Source organism: Podarcis melisellensis (assembly GCF_964234715.1).
Source record: "Podarcis melisellensis genome assembly, chromosome: 8".
In the NCBI taxonomy this organism is placed as follows: Eukaryota; Metazoa; Chordata; class Lepidosauria; order Squamata; family Lacertidae; genus Podarcis; species Podarcis melisellensis.
Genome location: NC_138540.1, coordinates 34,543,419 through 34,565,355, shown reverse-complemented (window position 1 = coordinate 34,565,355; position 21,937 = coordinate 34,543,419). Strand labels below are relative to the sequence as shown.

Below are 21,937 nucleotides of genomic sequence, written 5' to 3'. Positions count from 1 at the left end.
AACAGCTTACTGTCAGAATGTTTTCCCTGTATGTTTAGTTGGAATCCCCTTTCTTGTAACTAAGCCATTGATTCGAGTCCTACCCTCCAGAGCAGGCAAAAACAAGCCTGTGCCCTCTTCAGTTGGAAAAATAATAAAATAATAAACAGAATCTCCTTTCTCTGTTACAAGATGGCAAAGGGCTCATCCTGGCCAATTCTGGTGCCAATTCTCTCTCGGGGTCTGTATGGCTTTGCACTCTATTCTTTGAAGCACAAGCTGAGATTCTTCTATGCTGGGCAGTTTCAGGTTTTCTCCATGTGCACAAGACATAGCCCTCACTCTTCGATGTCACATTCCTAGCCAGTTCCACCAACCTGGAACTCAGAAAAAGGGCTCTTGCAGGGGGAACCGGCTGTGCCTGCGCAGACTCCTCCACACAGCCAGGAAGACCCAGAGTCACACAGTCATGTGGAGGAGCCTGTGTGAGTAGAGCTAGCACCCTCTTCAGATCTTTGCTACAGCTCAGCAGGGCCAAGTTGCCAGACACATTTATTTATTTATTCATTTATAATAGTGTATAAACTGCTAAACCAAAGAATATGTAAGCAGTGAACATAAACCAATTTAAGACAACAATTGAGATACAGTGGTACCTCTAGATACGAACGGGATCCATTCCGGAGCCCCGTTCGCATCTAGAAGCAAACGTAAGTAGTGATGGCACGCCTGCGCACGTGCGTGTTGCTTTTTGTGCTTCTGCGCATGCGCGTGACGTCATTTTGAGCGTTTGCGCATGTGCAAGTGGCAAAACCCAGAAGTAACACACTCTGTTATTTCTGGGCTGCCGCGGAACGCAACTCGAACGCACTCAACCCGAAGCACATTCCACCCGAGGTATGACTCTGTGTGTGTGTATTCAGGAAAACTTGTTTACACATCTAGGTAGACCTGTCAAAAGAGAAAAGTGCTTAGCAGGTGTCCGAAATGAAACAGTGAGGGTGCCTACATGCTGGGAATAGGTAGGGACTTCCAAACACACAAGTGCAGCCATGCTGAAAAGCTTGACTCCTTGCAGATGTGGACTGAACATTGTGTGGACCTTGCAAGAAGCAGTTGAGTTAGCAAGGCAATCCCTCAAGTGCACTGGTCCCAAGCTGTTAAGCGCTTTATTTGCTGATAGTAAGACCAGTAGCAAATTGACAGCTACAGCAGATGTGTCGTGGTGTTGTATGCTGGTGGGATCTCCTGTTAGTGCAGTATGCTGCAGCATTGCTAACTTGCTCTTCTGGACCAACTGCAAGGGGAGCCCCACATAGACTGTGTTGCAGTAATCCAATCTTCAATATTTTTTTCTGTGTCGTGGTCTGTATTGAATTTCCAGCTGTTAATTCAAAATTTCCTGTTCCATTTACGTTTCCTTGAAAAGCCTTTAAAAACTACACTGTACATGATTTCTCACCCTCATTCATGTACATAAGTATGATGTTGTGTTTTTACTCATTGGTCTACAGTGGTGGGTTGGGACTCACTACTGGGTCACAGCCTGACCAAAGGTGGGTTAAGAATAGGAGCAGCAGCACCATACAAATAAATGGTTTTTAAAAATTGAGTCCCCACCCCAATTGTTTGGACTAAAGGTGAGTCCCAGGTATGACAAGGTTCAGGACTAAATCTGATTATTAGAACTAGCTACAGTTTCAGGCCAGTACGGATGGAAGCAGATTTTAGCATAATAAACATTACACATCAGGAAAGCATTTATTGAAACAAGAATATGTCATTTTTTACCTCCAAGTCATACCATTGCTGTGTGTCTCTGAGGACATTTTATTCTAAAACGAAACAAAAAATCTTGACTGAGTAGCCTGTCACCAATATGTGTGTGTCTCTAAAAATTTAAAAAGGCATCCAAAGCTGTCAAATACCTGGAATTCAATCTGTTAACTTCTCCATTCCGGTGACTTCACTCATTTAATTCCTCCAGGTCAAGATAATGAGGATGATGACAAAGATTATATCGTTAATGTAACATTAATTCAGTACCAACAGTATGCCAGGCTTTGGCTAGAGATGTGTGAATTGGATAGCAAGTCAGAGAGAGGGAGACGAGCTGTGGAAAAGTGGATTTCTGGACTCTTCTAATGTTTTATATGAAGGTAGCTTTTCAAATTATGATCATACGGATGTGAGCCTCCTTAATTCTGATAGGTAGGCTAAAGATGGAGACTTCACCAAGGCCCACCAGTGAACTTCAGGACTGAGCTGAGATTTCCATATCCAGCACTTTACTCATTATACCAGATGAAATTTCCTTGAGTGACAAACTATAACACTTGTGCAGCAATGAAATCAGGGGTTGAGAACCTCTGTCTCACCAGATGTTGGACTGCGGTGTGTGCTTTCTCTCTGTTTATCTACGTACACACACACCTGTTATGAAAACTTCTCAAGGTGGTTTACAATAAAACCTGTTAAAAATACCATAACAGCAATAAGATAAATCAGCACAAATGACGAATAACTTGCAACAGTAGCCAGCAAAGGTCTGGTCTCAGTAAACTAACCAATTCCAGCAGCTTTATATATATATATATATTAGAGTACAGGACAAGATGGTACCCGAGCATAGCTGCCTGAGGGTTCAAAGCATTGGTAATGTTCTCGGCCACAGGGGCTCACTGGCCTTTTGCAGTTTTAATGGTGAAGAGGAGCAGGTCTAGGAAGCTTTTGTCAGTGCCCAGCAGAAGTGTGCACCCTTGGTAGATGCTGAGCCATGTTGCTAGCTCTGCATTTTTTGGAGGTGTTATTGCAGTCATTTTGTCCCCTCACATCCTGAGGTCCATTGGGGAACATGGGCTTTCTCTGTGGTGGCCCCCATTTGTGCAGTTCCCTCCCTAGAGAAGTTCATTGGGCACCCCCTTCAGATGTCAAGATGATATATTTTTATTTCCTAAAGCACTTGGGTTTAGATATTCTTAAACCCCTGCCTGTTTAGTGTGCTTTATTTTCTATAAGTGCAGGAATTTATTCTATTTTATATTGTGTCTAAAAAGCAAAACAAACCCCCCCCCCCCGTTATTTCTTATTTTTGCATTCTACTTTGTGGACTTTTTTTGAACGTCAGAAGGCAGACTGTAACCCTCCCAATTAGCTAACTAAAGAAATGCATAAATCCAGATAGGTGCAGCTGTGCTGAATTTCTCAGCATGCATAGTAGGTGGGTCCCTGCATAGTCTGTTAATGCAGATTACTTATATGCAGGCTTGTGAAATGCTGCACAGACATTAAAGGTGAGAGGCACTTAAGTATAGCAAAACCACCCAAGCAAAGGATTTCAGCTTCTACCTGGCTAAATAAGTATAGATAGTTTTCTTTATGATATGTGACTGGATTATTTTCCAGTTGATTTCCAGCTCTGGCCCCAAGTGGCCAACAGATCAAAAAAAGATAAGGGTCAGTTACAAGGTTGAGCTCATTCTCTGTTGCTATAGTAACTGACCTCCATCAACCCTCGGAGGACTTACACCCAGTTCCCCAGGTGATGCTTTTGCTGTCCACGCCATCAATCCCATGCTCTTCAAAAACCCAGGCTCCTTAATTGTCAGGGTTCTGTTCTGAACAGTTGCTTTTGTCCCACCGGTCCCACGCAAAGACCACCCGAATTCATTTCTGATTTCCAAAGGCACTTGGTTGAGAAAATGCTCAGAGGAAGGGGCCCAGAAGGATACCGGGAGAGTGTTATGGGTGAACTGATGTGCCGTTTTTAAATCTCTTTTTCGTTGATTTTATGTAATTTTGTAGTTTGTGCATTGTACCCCTCCCTGAGAGCAACAATGGTGAAGGGCAGGCTTTGAATATGCCTAATAACTGTGAGGTGGGGGCACCAATGGGCCTCTGCCCTGAAGCCCACCACCTGCTCTTGCAGTAGCTTTTGGGTTGGACAGGTCCTAGTAGCAGCAGCTCCAAAAGTAGCAGTAATACACCGGGAATAGAGGAAGGAGTTAAAGCAGGGAAGCTAGTAGAGGAGGAGGAAGTGACTGTACTACAAGGAACAGGGAACACAGATAAAAGAACCTGTCAGTTCAGGCATATGTAAAGGGTACAAGTTAATTGCGAAAGGGAAAGGGGAGAAAAAATGGAAGGAGATAAGTTGGAATACTTTGAGGAGCATTTGGGGAGGAGGGGAGATACAGTATAAAATGCCCTCTTCACTTAAGAGTTTCTGAATCAGCCAATTCTGCCTGGAATGGGGAGGAGCACTGCCACCATGTAAATATATAGTAAAATATTAGAAAATGGGTCTTCAAATACATGTTTGGGTTAAAAGTGGGTCCTGAGTTTGAAAAGGTTTACGATACCTGATCCAGGCCCTAGGGAACAGTTGCAGAAAGTGGAGGAAGATGCAGCTTTCGTCCTTGATTTCAGTGGGGTAACAATACCATGGTACATTTTGGGATGGAAAACAGGCTAATATCTTGACATTGTAAAAACAGGGGTTTCTCAAATGAAAAATGGAAGTACTGACATTCCAACATGGCAACAGCAATTAGATTAGCTGAGCCAAGGCTTTCTTTCTTGCCAATGGTCTAAACGATTCTTTGCCTAGAATTTGGTCCCGTTATCCTCACTGCAGTGTTTAATGACAAATCAATACTGCAATTGTGTTGTCTGTCTGGAGTGCGTAATGAGTGCTTCCCTCGTTCAGGTTTCTTTAGAGAGGCTCCTTTGTGATACAAGTTGATTTCATTCATTCATTCTCCTGCTCACATCTGTGGAAGGTAAACTCCTGAATCAGTTTGTACATTAAACTACTTAAACAGGGCTACCATTTCCTGTTTTGCACAGTGTGGCCAAGTAAATCAAATGCAATCTAAGAGAATTCTTGGTGTGCGCATTCTGCCTCTTCTAGGTTAGGGAGGCCCAATGTTAGTGCCATTAATGAGGTTCCCCAAAATCCTGGAATCACCACTGCAAATCATTTTCTTCTTCCGTGACTGGTAACACTAATGCACTGTCTATTCCAGTGCCAATTGAAGTTCCACTTGCTGACCCCCTAAAAAAACACCAATATACAAGATACAAGACACATTATCTTTGAACTGGGTGGGTTATAGATATTTAACATTTGGTTGCACCAGATTTCAGCACCCCTGCATTCATTAGGAGTGTATTTAAGGAAGGGATTTATGCGCTTCACTCCTACAAGCAAAGCTCATCTGCTTTCATTACCCTAATTTGTTGCAATGAAGCAGAAATGGACTGTTCTGGGAAGGAAACAGTGTGTGATTTACATGCAAGTGTCAAAAATGAGTGTCAGGTTGTTTTAAATGTCTTTAAATGTCTGTGAAGCAGGAGGCTACTCCCCCCACCTTTTCCCTTAAGGGAAAATGTTGTTTTATTAAATCAGTCTGGAGAGGTCGTGGTTTTGATTTGTTTCTAAAGTAGCAGTAAAGGCTATTGTCTTTTTCCTACATGTACACATCTCTCCTTTGTCCTTGGTTTGATAGGGTGTCAGCCTATGCCACTTGTGTTGTTCCTTTTGCGTTGCCATTAATACAGTTTATAATTAGGATTTCAGGGGCTACAAGTGCATGGGCTCCACACGGTATTATTAATTATATGGAGACCTTGCCAGGAGGCTGCCACTGTCATCTCTCTTACGGGCTCAGAGACTCCTTGCAACTTGCATCAAGTGAACATTTTCTGCCACCGGAATCGCTTGAATGTCAAGGCGTGGCAGTGCCACTGCACTAAGCAAGGCAGCGCGATAGAGTAGGAAGTGCAGCAGCAAAGCGTGGTCCTATCAATACCATGCAAATGCATTTGAACTTAAGAACAATGGGAGCCGGAGCCTCGCCACTGCAGTTCATCCGGGTCAGTGCAACTCACTAATCCTCACTAACAGGCAGTAAATTATGTACCTCCATATTCGCCCCTGTGCTTGCCTTTAGCATTGCTGGGCACCACCCAGGTTTCACCTTCAGGATTCAGATAATCAGCTCTCATTCCTACTGGCTTTCCCCTCAAGACCTGTATGGAAATAAGTATATGTGTCTGCCAGGGATCAAATGCTTTTGGAGACAAAAGTAGGTACTGGGAACATTACAGAATACTATCATCTCCCCACGACACTTTTACACAAAGCGCTCTGTTCCTCTTTTGGCCTGACATAGTTTCTGCCTGATAAAATCCCGCAGGCCTGCTTGTTTTAAACAAGGACCACGTTTCTTTCTCTGTCCCCCCCCCCCCCCGTGCAGAGAAATGAAGTGTAAAATTAATGCTTATTATTCTGAACTTGGGAGACAGAGAAAGAGACCTTAAGAATCTGTGATTTGATGCCGTGTTTGCTCAGCATTGAATCAATAGATCCACAAGCAGATTGCAGGGTTAAGGAGAATAATATGGAGAGACACCAGCACAGCAAGTGGTAGCAATCTGCTTTTTTATGTTAAAATTGAGATGGGTTCCATATTTTACCTGTTAGGCTGGTCTCTCCTATGAATACCTGTGACGCCGCTTCCATCTGATGACGTTCCCTCCCATAAATGTAAGGCACAGGAAGGAAATAACTGGGTGTGTTCTTTTATGAAAAAAATCTAGTGCTGCATGTCCAGTCACTATGTTGCCGGCACCGTTCCGCTTCTTTAACATTTCCATGTGCAATCTTTTAGCTGAGAAAACCACCCTCCAAAGTTCACCATGGTTCTAGCTCTCAGTTTTGCTTTCTTTCTGCTTTGCATATTTATATCCTGCCTTTGCTCCAGTAAGGTTGCACACGTGTTTCACTCCCCCACCATTGTATTCTCACAACAACCCTGTGAGGTAGATTGGGCTGACAGAAAGTGAATGGGATACCATTACCAAGTGAGCTTCATTTCTGAGTGGGGTTTTGAACTTGGAAGCCCCCATAATCCAAACTTCTAGAACCACTGCGCTACATTGACCATAGTATGATGCTAAGAAAGTATCAGCAATTCCTCTCCACATCTTTTGGGTATTTTTCTTAATTTTGAATTTGAGAAAGCGGAACTGTTTCTCATGCTAAATCATAGGAATTTCTCCTCTCTTTTTCCTCTTTCTTACTCAACTCACTCTCTCTCCCCCCCCTTCCTTTTTTATTTCTTTCTGGATGGTTTCATTGACATAGAAAATATATAATAGACTCCTGTGGGAGTGCAACAACAACAAAAAACCCAACTGGTGAGAAGAAGGCCTTATAATTCAGAAGTGGATTTGCAAATCAAAAGGTCTTGCCTCCAGTGGGACGAATTTCCACATCTGCGGGAACCTATTATGTTTTTATTATTATTTTTTGTTTGAGTTTTGTTTGTCGTAGCTTTAACTGTTTGAAATACTTCCAGACTTGCCCCCAAATGGTATACAATTAGCATTAACCAAATATGTGAAAACTGGGAATATAATTCCCATACATGTGTTTGGTTGTTTGGCTTGTGAGGAGAGCAGGTATAGTGTATGGGAGTGGGCTGTGACACACAAAGCACCTGGTTCAAAGACCACCTGTGCCGTGATGTCATTAGGTAGCCATAGCTAAGAAACACTCTGTATCAGCCCTGCATCTGCCAAATGGGGCTGATAATACTTGCCTACCTTACAGGACTGTTGTAAGGAATTTAGTGATCTAATGTATGTGAAGCTCAAAAGTGTTCTATATGTAAATGCCTGCCAGTTGCGCTTCATTCACGGACTCTGGTCTGTGGAAAGTTATGGCATAATAAATTTGTTAATCTTTAAGATGCCACAAGGCATTTGGTTATTTTTGCTTCAATGGAATAACATGACTTCTGGAAATGGATATATATGAGGGTAGTGGTGATTGCAATTCAGTTCTCATCCCAGCTTGTGGCTAATAACCCGTTTCTTTTCATTTCAAAAGATTGCACTCTCCATATCTTTATCCAATGTGCTTAAATAATAGTTCTCTAAGCCACAAAGAAACTATGCTACCGGAGCATGGTCTTGGAGGCACATGATGCAGCAGACATATTGACGTTAATAAGACCTAGACGGGGGAGTGGCCGGGACCCCCTATCAGCACTGACCCACCTGTGCTGACCCCTGACCAGATATGTTTTATATCAGGGGTTAAAAACATTTATCTGCCTGAGGGCCACATCTGCTTATGGTGGGGTGGGGATATGGACTGACATTTCGGTGTCCATAGTGTTCTATGTACTCTGAAAAAACATACATGCCTGAGCAGCACCCATCCCACAGTAAATATCTCTCTGGAAGGAACCTAGATCAGGGGTGGGAAGCCTCAGGCCTGTGGGCCAAGTGTGGCCCTCCAGGCCTTTCTTTCCGGCCCTCGGCACTCTCCCCACACCACACCCCTCACTGGCTCTGCTTTGCATCCTCCTTGAGTGTTTTTGCTTGGCTGGGACATACATACCCCTGAACTGTGACAATGCTTCTTGCATGTCTGGACAGAGGATAGAGAGGGATGTGTGAGTGTGTGTAGAAAAACCCCTCCTTGTAAAGTTTACATAGTTACCGTGCCCTTGTGCCCTTTGCCCGCTGGTATGTGGCCCTCAGAAGGGTACCCAGAAGTGGATGTGGCCCTTGGGCTTTAAAAAGCCCCCACCCTCGCCTGCTCTGAACTCCCTCCCCCTACCTGTTGCTTTTGGCCCCGGGAGAGTAGCCTAGGTACTTCCAGATAGGGCTTAATATTGCAAACAGGTGATTCAGGTGGGTTGCCAGCCCTAGCACCAGTACCATACACAAACACAAACACAGTTTTTGTTGTTGTTGTCATATTGTGCACTCTGTCCCTGAATTGTGGAAGGTTAAACACATTTTGTTTTCATGGACGATATAGGAAATACAAATCCATATTGAGGGAGGAACTAATTGCCCCACTTAGAATGGATTTCCCCCCCTAACTTGGCTGGCTCAAACCCTCATTTCGGGATCCCTGCTGTTCCTTTAGCATCGACACCTTCTCTTGAATTTGTTACAATGCAAAATGAGTTGAAGGTAGCAGCATTTTGGCCTCCCATTTTCTATGGCCTCACCTGAACCTCTTGCACTTTTCGATGTGGGTTTGAGTATTCTTAATAATATATATGTGTGTGTGTGTGTTTTATATGCCCGCAGCAGTGCTGTTGTGTCTGGTGTCTCTCCTTCTGTTTTCGCGGAGCGTAGAGGCATGGCATTGTGTCACAAGCCTGAGGAAACAGGAGTGTATGTTACTGGTGGTTTGATCACAATGTCACTTCCATCAGGGCTGTAAATAGAAATGCCCCTCAAATTTGACTTGCGGCTGTACACCTGAATACACTACAAGCATACTAACGCATGCTTTTGTAAAGGGGTGGGGGGGCGGAGGCGGTGTTGCAAGTACAGCATCTTTGGGTCCCGGAAACCATGCAATCCAGTGCTGTGATTTCTCGCCGACTACTGCATTTCAGACGCTAATCTGCTGTGTCACTAACAAGTTGTATCATTTGAACCTTGCAGAGGAAGGCATCAATCATGAGTGCAAGCTGTGTAACCAGATGTTTGACTCTCCGGCAAAGCTCCTGTGTCACCTGATTGAGCACAGCTTCGAGGGGATGGGAGGCACATTCAAATGCCCTGTTTGTTTTACAGGTAAGACAGTCAGACCCAGACAAGCCTCTGTGTGCATGGCTTGATCCGGAAATGACACACAGGGGAGTTTTAAAATACAGTATTCCTTTCCTTGGAAGGGGGGAAACCACTACCAGAAAAGCTTTTGACTATGATCTCACAAACCAGAGCTACCCCTTCATTCTTCTTCCTAAGCAGTATTTTCCACAGTCATTTAAACCTCCAGGTGTGAACATTTAGAATTATTTCTGTATTCCGATGTGCAGTGATTTTACGGTGCGGTTGTGTTGGATCTTGATGTGGGAGACTTCGGTTCAGGTTCCTTGACAGCCTTGACCTTTCTAACTTTCCTGGGCAAGTCCAGTGGCATAGCGTGGGTTGTCAAGTAATTTGCGCCCCCTAACCCATGGATTTGTGCCCCCTAACCCCCAGATGTTGCGCCCGGTGCGGCCGGGCCCCCCTGCACCCCCCACGCTACACCACTGGGCAAGTCACTTATGCCAAGCCTTGGTTCTCCATCTCTAAATTGAGTACTAGTGATCACTCTTATGGGATTGTTGAAATATCCAATGTGCAATGCTCATAATGCATATTCAGTGTTAAAAGTGGTGTATTAAGCATTTTGTTTGGTTGTTTGTTTGATTTCTATTTTGCCTTTCTTCCATCATGGAACTTGAGGATCAAATTTAGGTGTAACCATCTCATTCGAATAACTATGGTTTATTACACCAAAAAGAAAGGGGGGGGGGAGCCTGCATGGACACATCACCCCTTTCTTCATTAAACTACAGTTTTATGTTACATCTTCACTGAGAAACTGTGGTTTAATCACTGTCTAGGCCCCAAGTTATGAAACCAGGATCTAAATGAAGTTAATGCTAAGCAGGAATCTGAGCTCAAGAAAGTATGGTTTATTAGACTAGAGTTGTTATGGCTGCACTTGCCCAAAGTGGCATCCATAGAGTTCCAGGGGGTCCCCCATCCAGCCACTGCCCAAACCAAGACTTACTTAGCTTCAGCTAAGTTGGAACATCCTATGCCATCAGACCACAGTGACGACTCTTGTTATAATTACTATTTCCTGGGGTCTAGATACTCTATTTCTTCTGTGTGTTTTCTAAATAACATTGACAAGTGATCCAAGGGTGAAGTGTAAAGTAAATGTTCATGCTATACTCAGCGCATGACTGTGTATACGTGGGAAATCTGGGCAACTCTCTCAGCCATTCATAAAGCACCCCTTCATTTCCATCTGCATGTGTATTGGGGTAGCCATGATGATCTTTATATCTTAACCATGGTTAAGAGTCTGGGAGCAGGCTGCAGAATCAGGTCTTCCCTTATCCCCCACATTCAAAAAAATCCCCCCCAAACCATGCCCTCATTTGTCATCATAAAGGGTAGGGTATCAGTATATCTGCACTAAACATGCCTAAGTCAAGCCCAATCCATTTCAGTGGATCCTGCATGTGACTGAAAATGCTGCAACCCAGGTAGGGAGTGGTGCTGCTTTTCAGGCACATACCATGACAGTGCTGAGTTTTGCCACTGCCTGATGGTTACTGGCTTATGGTAACACAGAGGCAGGCTTTTCCACTGGTGGCACCGGTGTTTCTTGTGAAAAGCCCTTCCTGTGTCTCTGCTAAAATATAGGAGGTCCCAATCAGTGTTGCCATTGCTCTAGCTTCTGAAGGCACATTTGTTTAGGCAAGGATCCCCCTGAACTGAACTTACTATTTTACTGTTTAAATAGGTTCCATTGCTACACTTTTTAATTGCTTGTTTTATGATATAGTTTAATTAACGATGCTTTAATGTTGTTGTGTATTTTTTAATTATGCATTGGTTGTATAGTTGTAGACCGCTTAGAAGCCATTTTGGCATATAGGTGGTCTACAAATTAAAAAGTAATAAACTAGTAAATAGTAGGGTGGGTCTGGATCTAACACACAATTTGTAAATAAATGGAATGGGAAGGGAGCAGAGGGACAAAGGAGTGAAAGCCCCTGACTCCACAGCCTGCTGCTGTATCTTTGGCAACAGGCCAAAGGTACAGGCACACAGGTGCCCATATGAATTCAAATATGCTGGTCATTCTCTCTGACAACACTGCTGTTTCTTTTCTTCTTTTTTGTTCCTCTAGTTTTTGTACAGGCAAATAAATTGCAGCAACATATCTTTGCTGTCCACGGGCAAGAGGATAAAATTTACGATTGCTCCCAGTGTCCACAGAAGTTCTTCTTTCAGACCGAGCTTCAGGTACCTTTAAAAAAAGATTACATGCAAATCTATGCCATTTGTTCCAGTTGTTATTATATGTGGGAAATAACCTCATTTTGAGTGAGTATCAAGAGCATCTTCCATCTCTCCTCCCCCCAACCCATGCTTATTTCCTTGCAACATCAGAAAAATCTTCCCTCTCCCTCTCTTTCTATCTCTGGGTGCAATCTCAAAAAAAAAAAAAAGGTCCTCTGAGTACGGGCAGCATAAATAAATAAGACCCGACAACTCTAATCATTCGCTCTGAGGATTTCGCTTGACAGGACGCCTTACAACGCACTGCCACGTCCACACCGAGCACAATGTAAATAATTTCTTCCCATTGGTTAATAATTTAAGGAAAGATTAGCATACAAAAACTCAAGTAACATTTTGACATCCTCCATCTCTTCTTCCCCTCCACCCCTTTCCCAGTTTTATAAGCACACACTTAAGACAATTGTGGCTCCCTTTCGAAAACCCAGGGCCAAAAAACAAACAAACAACCCAAGCACATTTCTTCGTTTTTCATTACAGCTTGGGTGTGATTGAGATGTATGTGATTGGGAGATGCAAATCATGGACAGGATGAGGTCTGTAGCAAAAGCATGACGGAATCTGGACCATGGATGTGCCATTGGCTCTTAGGCAGCTAGAAGGCTGGGAAATTGGGAGGTGGCGGGTTTGAGGGTGAGGATCCCTGTGACCCTTCAGATGTCGCTGGAATCCCAACTCCCGTCAGTCCCAGCCAGCCAAATCAGGGGTGAGTCCAGCCATATCTGGAGGTTGAGGGAACCAAATCTGCAGCTCTGCCTTGTTGTGTGCTAGCTGAGCAGGGTTGAGTAAGGAGTCTGCCACACCTCAGATGAGGAGGGTAAATTCTGCTGCCACTTGAGATGGCAGTCAACTGAATGCTCTTACCTGCACAAAGAGAGTGAGGTGTCAAGAAGAAGGAGTTCCAGCTCAGGCTTTTGCATAATGCACCAGTTTTCTTGATTCGGGGATTTTTTTCGTATGTACGAAGGAGCATTGAGCCAGGTGACGTCCCGCCCCACTCTCCTGCCTGAAGTGGTATAGCCTAGACACAGAGTTGCCACCTCACCTGTTGTCTGACAGTGCCAGGTGCCTTAAGTGGCATCCAAACAATGTTAACCTTAGTCCTGCAACCTAGTTTTTCCAGCTTGCTTCTATAGCACCAATTCTGTTTCTTCCCCAAGGCACCCAGCGAGTGGCAGTGGTTCTTACTACCCCACCTGGGCATTACTTTGCCCAAAGAAGTGCAGTGGGCTCAAGCCAGTAACAAAGCAGGAGCTGGCTCAAAAGTCCTGGTTCACATCCCATAATCTCTGCATGATCTGCCATTCACATAGATGCAGGTGAAAGCCTGCATTGCAATTTCTCGGCAGGGGTGGTGGTGACAGCTGCAGGCTGCAGTCCACCGTCCCCTGACGCTCCCAGATACCTTAGGCCAGCCCTCAGGCACAAGGACTCTGGGAACTCCCTCTTGGATGCCGGCACCCTCCTGTTCCAGTAATCGGTGGCTGAACAGATGCGGTTTTGGCTTTTAATGTAAGGAGATTTCTAGGGAAAGTAGGCTTGATATTATCAGTTGTAGACAGAACACACTCAAAAGCTCACATTTTGACCTTCGGTGTGGAACATGCTACAGTGTACAGTGTACAGGGGTTGAACACTACGATTACCATTGCACTTCTAATCCTGAACTTGTGCCGTTTCTGAAATTCTCAGCTCAGCCTTCTAACTTTTAAGGGACGCACCAAAAATACTCTCATTCTCGGCCTTCCGCATCATACGTATTTTATGAGGTTAACGCTTCTCCCAAAATGTTACTGCAGCCCCCTGGTATATATAATAATTTTATGGAATGGTGCACCATGCCTCATTTAAATCTATTAGCTTTATAAACCATGATGTACTTAAACTTTGGAGAGTTGTGTGTGTGTATTATTATTTTTTTAATTCATCTTCCGCAATTCCCAGGCTGCTGCCTCTTGTGTCTTGCTGTCATGCTGCAGAAGGGATGGTTGATCTTTTCACTTTGTTGATTTTATTTTATTTTTCCCCTGGGGGGACCCTCTTCCTTCCCCTTGTTCTAGCAAACTCATTTGCATAAGTGTACAAAAGTTTTAACTATACCTTGTTAATATTTCAGTAAAGTCAGCAGTTTTTTGTTTGTTTGTTTGTTTGTTTCCCTGCTTTTGCATCTCCTGTCTTTAAGGAAGCCAACAATACAGTTGGTAAAAAGCAAACTTGATGATGATGATGGTGATGATGATGAATAATAATAATAATGGTAGAGATATTTCTTTCTCCTCCTCCTCCTACTATAAGTGTCTTGCTGCAATAATCAAAATGGCAGGATAGTTCATAAGCACATCATAATTTCTTCGTGTCACTCTGTTGACATTTAAAAACTAACTAATCTTGCTACCAATATTTTATAAGGTGCCTTGCATTTTATAAAGTGGCCATTTTCATCCTTAAGCTTAGTGGTTTGCTTGCCAGTACAGCCCACTCCTTTCAGCCAAGCAAGTGGGCGTAGGATGATATCAGAAAGGGGTTGGACAAATGTATGGAGGCTGGCAGAGTCTCAACACCTGGCATGGTAGGGCAAATGTCAGGGTCTAGAATGACCAACTGGGCTGACTCTGGTATCCCTTTGATTTTTTTTAAATACTTCATTTACATTTTAGGGCCTGACATCATCTTCATTTACCCCCAGAATATCGCTGGGTTCTCACATAGGGCCCAAGGGGATTCCTGAGAAATTAAAGTGGTGGATGCTGTTCTGTCTAGCATGCTTCTTGCCAGCACCAGGCTTCTCCCCCTTCTTACTCAGAGTAAGATCTAGTATCCTTTAGGTGTTCATGCAGGAGGGGGTTGTAGGTGCAGGCATCCACCCCCGTCAAAATTCTGATCAGCCTCCATGAGTTGAATGATGCCTGTTGAAAGCTGGAAGGCTCCTATACTTTTGGAGGCACTCCACACATTTTAGATCTCTAGTTTTATTTTTAAAAAATCAGTGTACATTGGGGACAGAGCTGCTTCTTGTTCCCATACCTTTTCTTTCTTGTTGACTTAATGTGAATGACTGAAGAGGGCTATGAAATATCAGAAATGTGATCCAAAATATTCTGCTAGGAAAAGACTTGTCACTCATCATGGAAGCAAATTTACCCGTAATTGGTAATGCTTTGCTGCCACTAATTCTTCAACATCTCACACTGGAATGTATTTAATGACCCTGGGAACATGTCTACTTAGCTCTTGAGTAAAATTTCAAATGAATTTATCCTTATTCATACAATAGAGAGACAAAAGGAAGTCTTCTGGATAAGGGAATGATTTCTACTTATCTCTCTTACAAATTGATCCATTGCTGCTTTCAAGCATCCCCCTACAAGCCACCAGATCATTGGTAGGATTTGCTTGAAAATCCTCTACCACAAGGACACACACTGCAGTCCTTTGCATCCCTGGAAACAATCAGTTCTCACCAACTGGGGACGGTCCTGCCAGCAACACCCACATGCCATGCAGACACAGAGGGAGCCAACCCTCGTAGGCCTGGGGCCATGCCCCCAGCATACAATGCACAGAGAACTAGGCAGCAGCCTCTGTCAGCATCAAGGGATGGAGGTTGCTGGTTCAAATCCCTCTATAGGAAAAACATGTCTCCCTTGCTCCTAGATGGAGGACAAAGCTGCAAACAGGCTGTGGCGCAACAAGCAAGAGACATCTGTGGTGTCTTCTGCTGGTGGTGCTGGTTTCCCCCTGAGGCCTAAAGTCCCTCATCTGGCATAACTCCAGTACAAGCTTGTGCCCTTAGTTTATTATAGAGTTGGAGAACTTGCACATAGACAAAAGCAGCATCGGATTCATCCAAGGCAGAGCAGTGTGTTGCCAGTGTCATTCTAGGCAAATACTATCCACCAGAAAAGTCTCATTGGGGAGGGGAAGGGTATTGGTAGGTGAGAGATCTGTAAGCAAATTACATTTGGGAACTGTGCACACAAAATCATTGTGAATATATGTCGGCCCAACAGCAATCTCAATAAGCCAAGCAAAAATGGTTGTCTTGGGCTGATTGCCAATCCTTAAGAAGAAAAGAATGTTTATTTACTGTATGCCACTCTTTTGACCAAGGTCCCGTTACCCTTCTATGGGTTTTTTTTTCAAAAAAATATGGTTATGCAGTATCAGTGATAAACCTGACATGCCACTTATAAATACAGTGGTACCTTGGGTTACATACGCTTCAGGTTACATACGCTTCAGGTTACATATGCTTCAGGTTACAGACTCCGCTAACCCAGAAATAGTACCTCGGGTTAAGAACTTTGCTTCAGGATGAGAACAGAAATTGTGCTCCAGCGGCGCAGTGGCAGCAGAAGGCCCCATTAGCTAAAGTGGTGCTTCAGGTTAAGAACAGTTTCGGGTTAAGAACAGACCTCTGGAACGAATTAAGTACTTAACCCGAGGTACCACTGTATACATTATAGTTTCATTAGCAAAACGTTTGTCATTATGATTGACCGGGGGAACAGAGAGAGGGCTCAGTATTATATCATCTCCTCTGACTGCCGATTTGTTTCTGGGATCAGTTCAAAGTGCTGGGGTTTTTTTTAACCCTTAAAGCCCAACCTGGTCTGAATACCTTAAGAACATTATTCTCTGATTAAAAACCTGCGCAAGAAACACAATCGGTGACCCTGTTAGGAACATAGGAAGCTGCCTAATCTTGAGCCAGACCATTAGTCCATCTATACTGTATGTATACTGGCTGTCAGCACTTTAGGGTTTCAGACAGAAGTCTCTCCCAGCCTTACCTGAAGATGCTGAGGATTGAACCTGAAACCTTCTGCATGCAAACCAGATGCTCTACTTCTGAGCTACAGCCCTTTCCTAATACCCAGAGAGGTAGTGGGCAGGTAGGTATAAGAGATGAGACTTCCTAGACTATTTCATGCCCTCCCCGGGGAAGACCCTCCAGCTTTTGTTGTCGCTTGCCTTTTTTATTTAGCTTGTTGAAGTTGCTTTGAGGCCAGCAGAAAATTCTATACAGAATTCATACTTTTTTGATGCTGCTATTTTGATGCTGGTTACTTCATGTCTGATTATTTCAGTTATTCTTTTGCAAGCACAGGTTTTATTACGCGGCTTTGACTATTTTACATAGAAAAGTAGAGCCAAAAATTACTGAGATAAATCAACTGAAGGGATCCTTGGGATTTGCACTCTATGCTGCATCCCCCTGTTAGTCCCCTTTTATTGGGGGGCAAATGGCAGAGTTGTCAGGAACTGGGGGTCTTAGGTTGTATCCCTTGCCAACTGTCATTGATTGCAGTCTCTTTACCCCTTGGAGCTCAATGGGGAGGCCTTGAGAGATGATTTAGATTCCACCTATATAGCTCTGCTCAGATTTCTGTTTCCTTGTCACACTGGTGACTGACAAAAGTGAAACGTTTAGCTCAGATTACTCAGTTTACCATTAGGTTGAAAAGCATTCTCTGTCTTTTCACTATAGATCCTCATCACCTACCCTTCGTCCCCATTTCTGTTATGTTGGCTTTAGGGTTCTTAGTTTTCTCTCTCCTTTGTGAGGCTTCACATGCTGTTCATATAACCATTTTATGGAACGGCAGTTGCATGATGGATGAGGGCAAGTGAATGGCCAGCAAAAAAAATCTAGATTAACTGCCCACATCTCAGTTCCGTCTTTCAGCATCAGCACACGAAAACGTCACTTGATCAGGTCAGGTTTCAGCCATGGTGTTGAGGTGCCCGAAGCCTTGACAGCCTGCAAGTAAACACACACACACACACACACACACACACACACACACACAACTGGGGTGGGAAAATCATCATAGACAAAGCTTGTAGCGCTCAATCAGAATGGTGGAACCTAACGTCCTTAATTGCCTTAAGAACTGCATTAAGCAAATTGTGAATGAGTAGCGGGGCATTTACAGGAAACTCGAGGAGGGGGTTTGTCTCTGATCTTCCTCCCCACTGTTTTGTGGGGAACCATTGCGTAGCCACTGAAGTATTTGTGTTTAAAGGATTAGTTCCTGCTGTTTGCTTGTGTGCTGCTAATCATACAGTTTCCTCTTAAATGATTGCGAGCAAGGGAAGCTAAAGCCAAGGATAGAGCAGCCCACCACTGATGAGGCAGGTATGGAGGGAGCAGGCTACCTGCCAGTTCCTTCCTAGCACAGGTGTGATGATGTCTGATCGCTTGTTAGGAATCTTTTTTTCAGATTTGGAGGCAAGTCAAGCCACAAAATTGCTGGAGCTCCTCTGGAGGAACCTACTCTCCTTTTGAGGCAAAAACTGTATATTATGGAGAATTCTCAGCTGTCTCCAAAACCAGGCACTCCACATCTCCTTCTCCCATGTAACATCCAGAAAGTGAGCTGAGTTAGTCTCCTGCAGCAAACACAACAAAGCATCTTGGTAGCACTGAAAAACATGACGGATAGCTGACATCAACGATCAGAAATAGGGTGGATGCCATAGAAACATATATTTATTTACTATTTTACAAGCTGTTTTTTATCCCAGTTTTCAGGCCGTTATATTATCCCAAATGGTTCACATCAAAAAAGAGAGGTACCCTGTCATCAGGCTTACAAACTAAAAAGGCAAGATACGAAGGGAAGGGGAGCGAAAGGGCAGAGACAGAGGAGGTCAAAACAAAGTGGTCAGCTACAAGTGGGCATTTACATATGATATATATGACTGGTGACTTTAAAAATGCCATTCTTTTCTATCAACCTAACATCTCCAGGTTTACAATATATACACAGTAACCCTACAGGTATGATTGGTCACCTAACCTATATAGATCAGCCAAATGACTTAATCTCCTCCTCCTGGTCCCATCTATGTGGTGTTGGACTTCAGCTCCCATCAGCCCCAGCCAGCACAGCCAATGGCCAGAGTAGATGGGGAATGTAGTCCAAAAGATCTGGGTTGGGGGACAGGCTATACTTTTCCATCAGAAAACTACTGGAGGGTTATTTCAAAGTTTCCTTTGGGATGTGAGGTGGCTTTTCCCAGTGCAGATCTCTGTGGAGTCTTGTCCTTTGACTGGGCTGAGAAGTATTTGCAAGTTCTGTGTGCTTGCACAAGGCAGTAATGTTTTTAGACTTTTGACCAGATGTGTGGTAGTTGGGAGAGTTAAGTTCACTTAGAGATCTGGAGAGGGCACAACACTCTTCCTTGTCCAGCTGCCTTTCCAAGTTCCCTCAAAACAAAACAGCATTGTCTGATCTCATAAAGTACTAATATGAAACTTCCAGTTGGTCCATTGTACGTCTAATTATACCTAGCTAATAGTGTACTAGTAATCTTTTATTAAGCTAGCTGTGTGCTAGTACACTTTTATTTTACACCAGTTGCTTGCAAATTCCCAAAGTGGCCAGTAGGGTTGGCTCCAAATATGAGGGAGCCTTTAGACCAGGGGTATTCAACCTTTTTATACCTACCACCCACTAATGCATCTTTCTTGATGGTAAAATTTCCTTACCACCCACCAGTGCTTGGTGGAAGGAAGATTCAGCTAGTGCCGTAGAACCCCCTACCACCCACCTAGAATCCTGAAACACCCACTAGTGGGCGGTAGGGACCAGGTTGACAACCCCTTTAGACTTATGTCCTTTGATGGGCCCTAGCAAAACACTGTGTCAGGGGCATATCAATTAGGGTGGCCAATAGATAGATAGATAGATAATAGATAGATAGATGATAGATATCGATATAGATTCTCTTCTAGAGTAGCAGACAAATGTTTTGAAAGGCAGTGTCCCCTTTTGTCCAGGGGTAATAGGTAAGGGGCCAACCTAATTGCAGGTAATTAAAATGGTAGTTCCCAGTTCCAGACGTATGTAAAAAATAATTTAGTGGGAGGGGATGTCTAGGGCAGGCATCAGCAGTGGGGCCTGCCAGAGCACTGAGCCCCTAGCAACTGCCTGAGGGTGCCATATGCTGGCGCCATACTTCTTGCTCGCGTAGGGGTGTGTTTGTAAAAGAAACCTGAGTTGTTTGTGGAGTGGGCACCAAATACCTTGTTGTTTTTGTGGCTGTTGTTGGTTTTTTATTTAGTTAATACCCCCCCTCCCCAGCAGCCCCTCATGCAGTCTAAATTATGACTGTGAGAATAAGCAGCTTGTTCATTAGTGTAATTTGTGTTGTATTTTACAATTTGTGCTTGGCTTGGAAATCAAACCTCAAGAGACACTTTTTGGAAGCAAACCATGAACTCATTCTACATTTGATAGAAGGCATTAATTCCGTATGCAGTTTTTATAGGTTTTGCGAGGAAGGTATGGCTTCTCTACCTCCCTACCCATCACACCTTAAAATCTGTTTCCACATAACGGTTGGAAAGATTCCCTAAAACCCATAAACTTGTGTTTTTCCCTCAATCAGATAATACATCACCATCTCCTTAGAATCGGAATTAGTCAATTGGTATAACCATAATCAGTTACTTCTTCATTTAAAAATAGAAAGGGGGGAGTTATTACAGGATCTACTTGGAGCATTTTATTTAATTTTTAATTATTATTAGTTATAAAACTAATAAATTACAAGGAAAACAAAATCCATTCCAACCCTGTTACTGGATCTCAGTCAAGCACCGTCAGATAATTATAACTAACATTAATTAAAAATTAACAGTGCTCTAGGCGTTTAACCATCATTTCTAGTCTGTTTTTGGCTGCAAATCCTTTACATATTAGAAGGCATTCTGCTTCACTAGTACTTTCATGGCTTTGAAAAAGGGCATTTTGGTTTTTTTGAAAAAGCCACACACACGGAAAACCCCTGGAATTAATACCAGTGCCATTCTTCCTCTTTTCAAAACTGCAACATCCTTTCATTCACTCTTTGAACATTTTTACAGATCAGAGCTTGAATTGGGTCAGGGGTGGGGAACTAGTGACCCTGCCTATGTTGCTGGACTCCCATGATCCCTGCTTCCCATGATCCCTGACCATTGACCATGCTGGCTGGGACTGTTGGGAGTCCAACATCTGGAGGGCCACAGGCTCCCCAGCCCTAGTTTAAGGGCTCAGCTATTATACCAAACTTGTAAATCAGCCCACAAAGGTGGTGACTATTGCGGCGTCCACACATGTCTCAAGGCGATGTACAGAATACAACAAAAATAGCTGAAAATGACACAGAAAATAACAGCAGATTAGATACATAGATAGAGGGTTTTACAATATTTTAACAACAAAAATTAAATCTAAACAAATTCAACCTACGTTTTCTTCGACTTTCCTCCCCCCCCCCACCCTGCGGCTCCTTATTTTATATCATATTCTTACTGCATAAACAATTCAGACCTATTTACAAAGTTATCCTTTATGTTCCCTTTTAATTATTTCTTACTGCACGTGTTTATGTCAATCCTGCTAACATTCTTAATTGTTTACAGTTTGTCTTCATATATTCAACATATTCCCCCAGTTCTGTTTTTAAAAAGTCTCTCATCCTGATCTCTTATTCTTCCAGTAAACAGCAGATAATTTTAAACACAACGCAAAACAGACACTCTTGGTAGAGACCTAGTCATCACTCCTATCTGCACTGCAACATTTTGTTGCAGGTCCTCTTCCATTGGATAACTTCTAAGTTACAGTGGTACCTCAGGTTAAGTACTTAATTTGTTCCGGAGGTCCGTTCTTAACCTGAAACTGTTCTTAACCTGAAGCACCACTTTAGCTAATTGGGCCTCCTGCTGCCACCACGCCGCCGGAGCATGATTTCTGTTCTCATCCTGAAGCAAAGTTCTTAACCTGAAGCACTATTTCTGGGTTAGCAGAGTCTGTAACCTGAAGCGTATGTAACCCGAGGTACCACTGTATACCAGATGGCAAGGGGGGTGGGGTGGAGTGGAGTGTAAGGCAATACCACCCCACAGAGCAAAATCACCAAGAGCAACTGTAGTGGAATCTTTCTGATTTGGTTTGATGTGTTTGTCACTCTCTGTGTGTATATCATTCTTCTGCATCTCTGATGCATGGCATGATTTTCACCCAGCTATGAAGTCCTGGGCACAAGCCACTAT

At 43.5% G+C, this 21,937-nt stretch overlaps 1 protein-coding gene across 4 annotated transcripts in view; it reads left to right on the top strand.

The window, feature by feature from the left end:
- ZNF423 (zinc finger protein 423) overlaps positions 1–21,937 on the top strand; it is a 315,709-nt gene that overhangs the window by 267,756 nt on the left and 26,016 nt on the right. For all 4 annotated transcript variants that reach the window (XM_081923987.1, XM_081923986.1, XM_081923985.1 and 1 more), the window contains 2 exons: positions 9,460–9,591; positions 11,714–11,829. In XM_081923987.1, the coding sequence (XP_081780113.1) occupies positions 9,460–9,591; positions 11,714–11,829 (248 nt within the window). The remainder of the gene's footprint in view (positions 1–9,459; positions 9,592–11,713; positions 11,830–21,937) is intronic.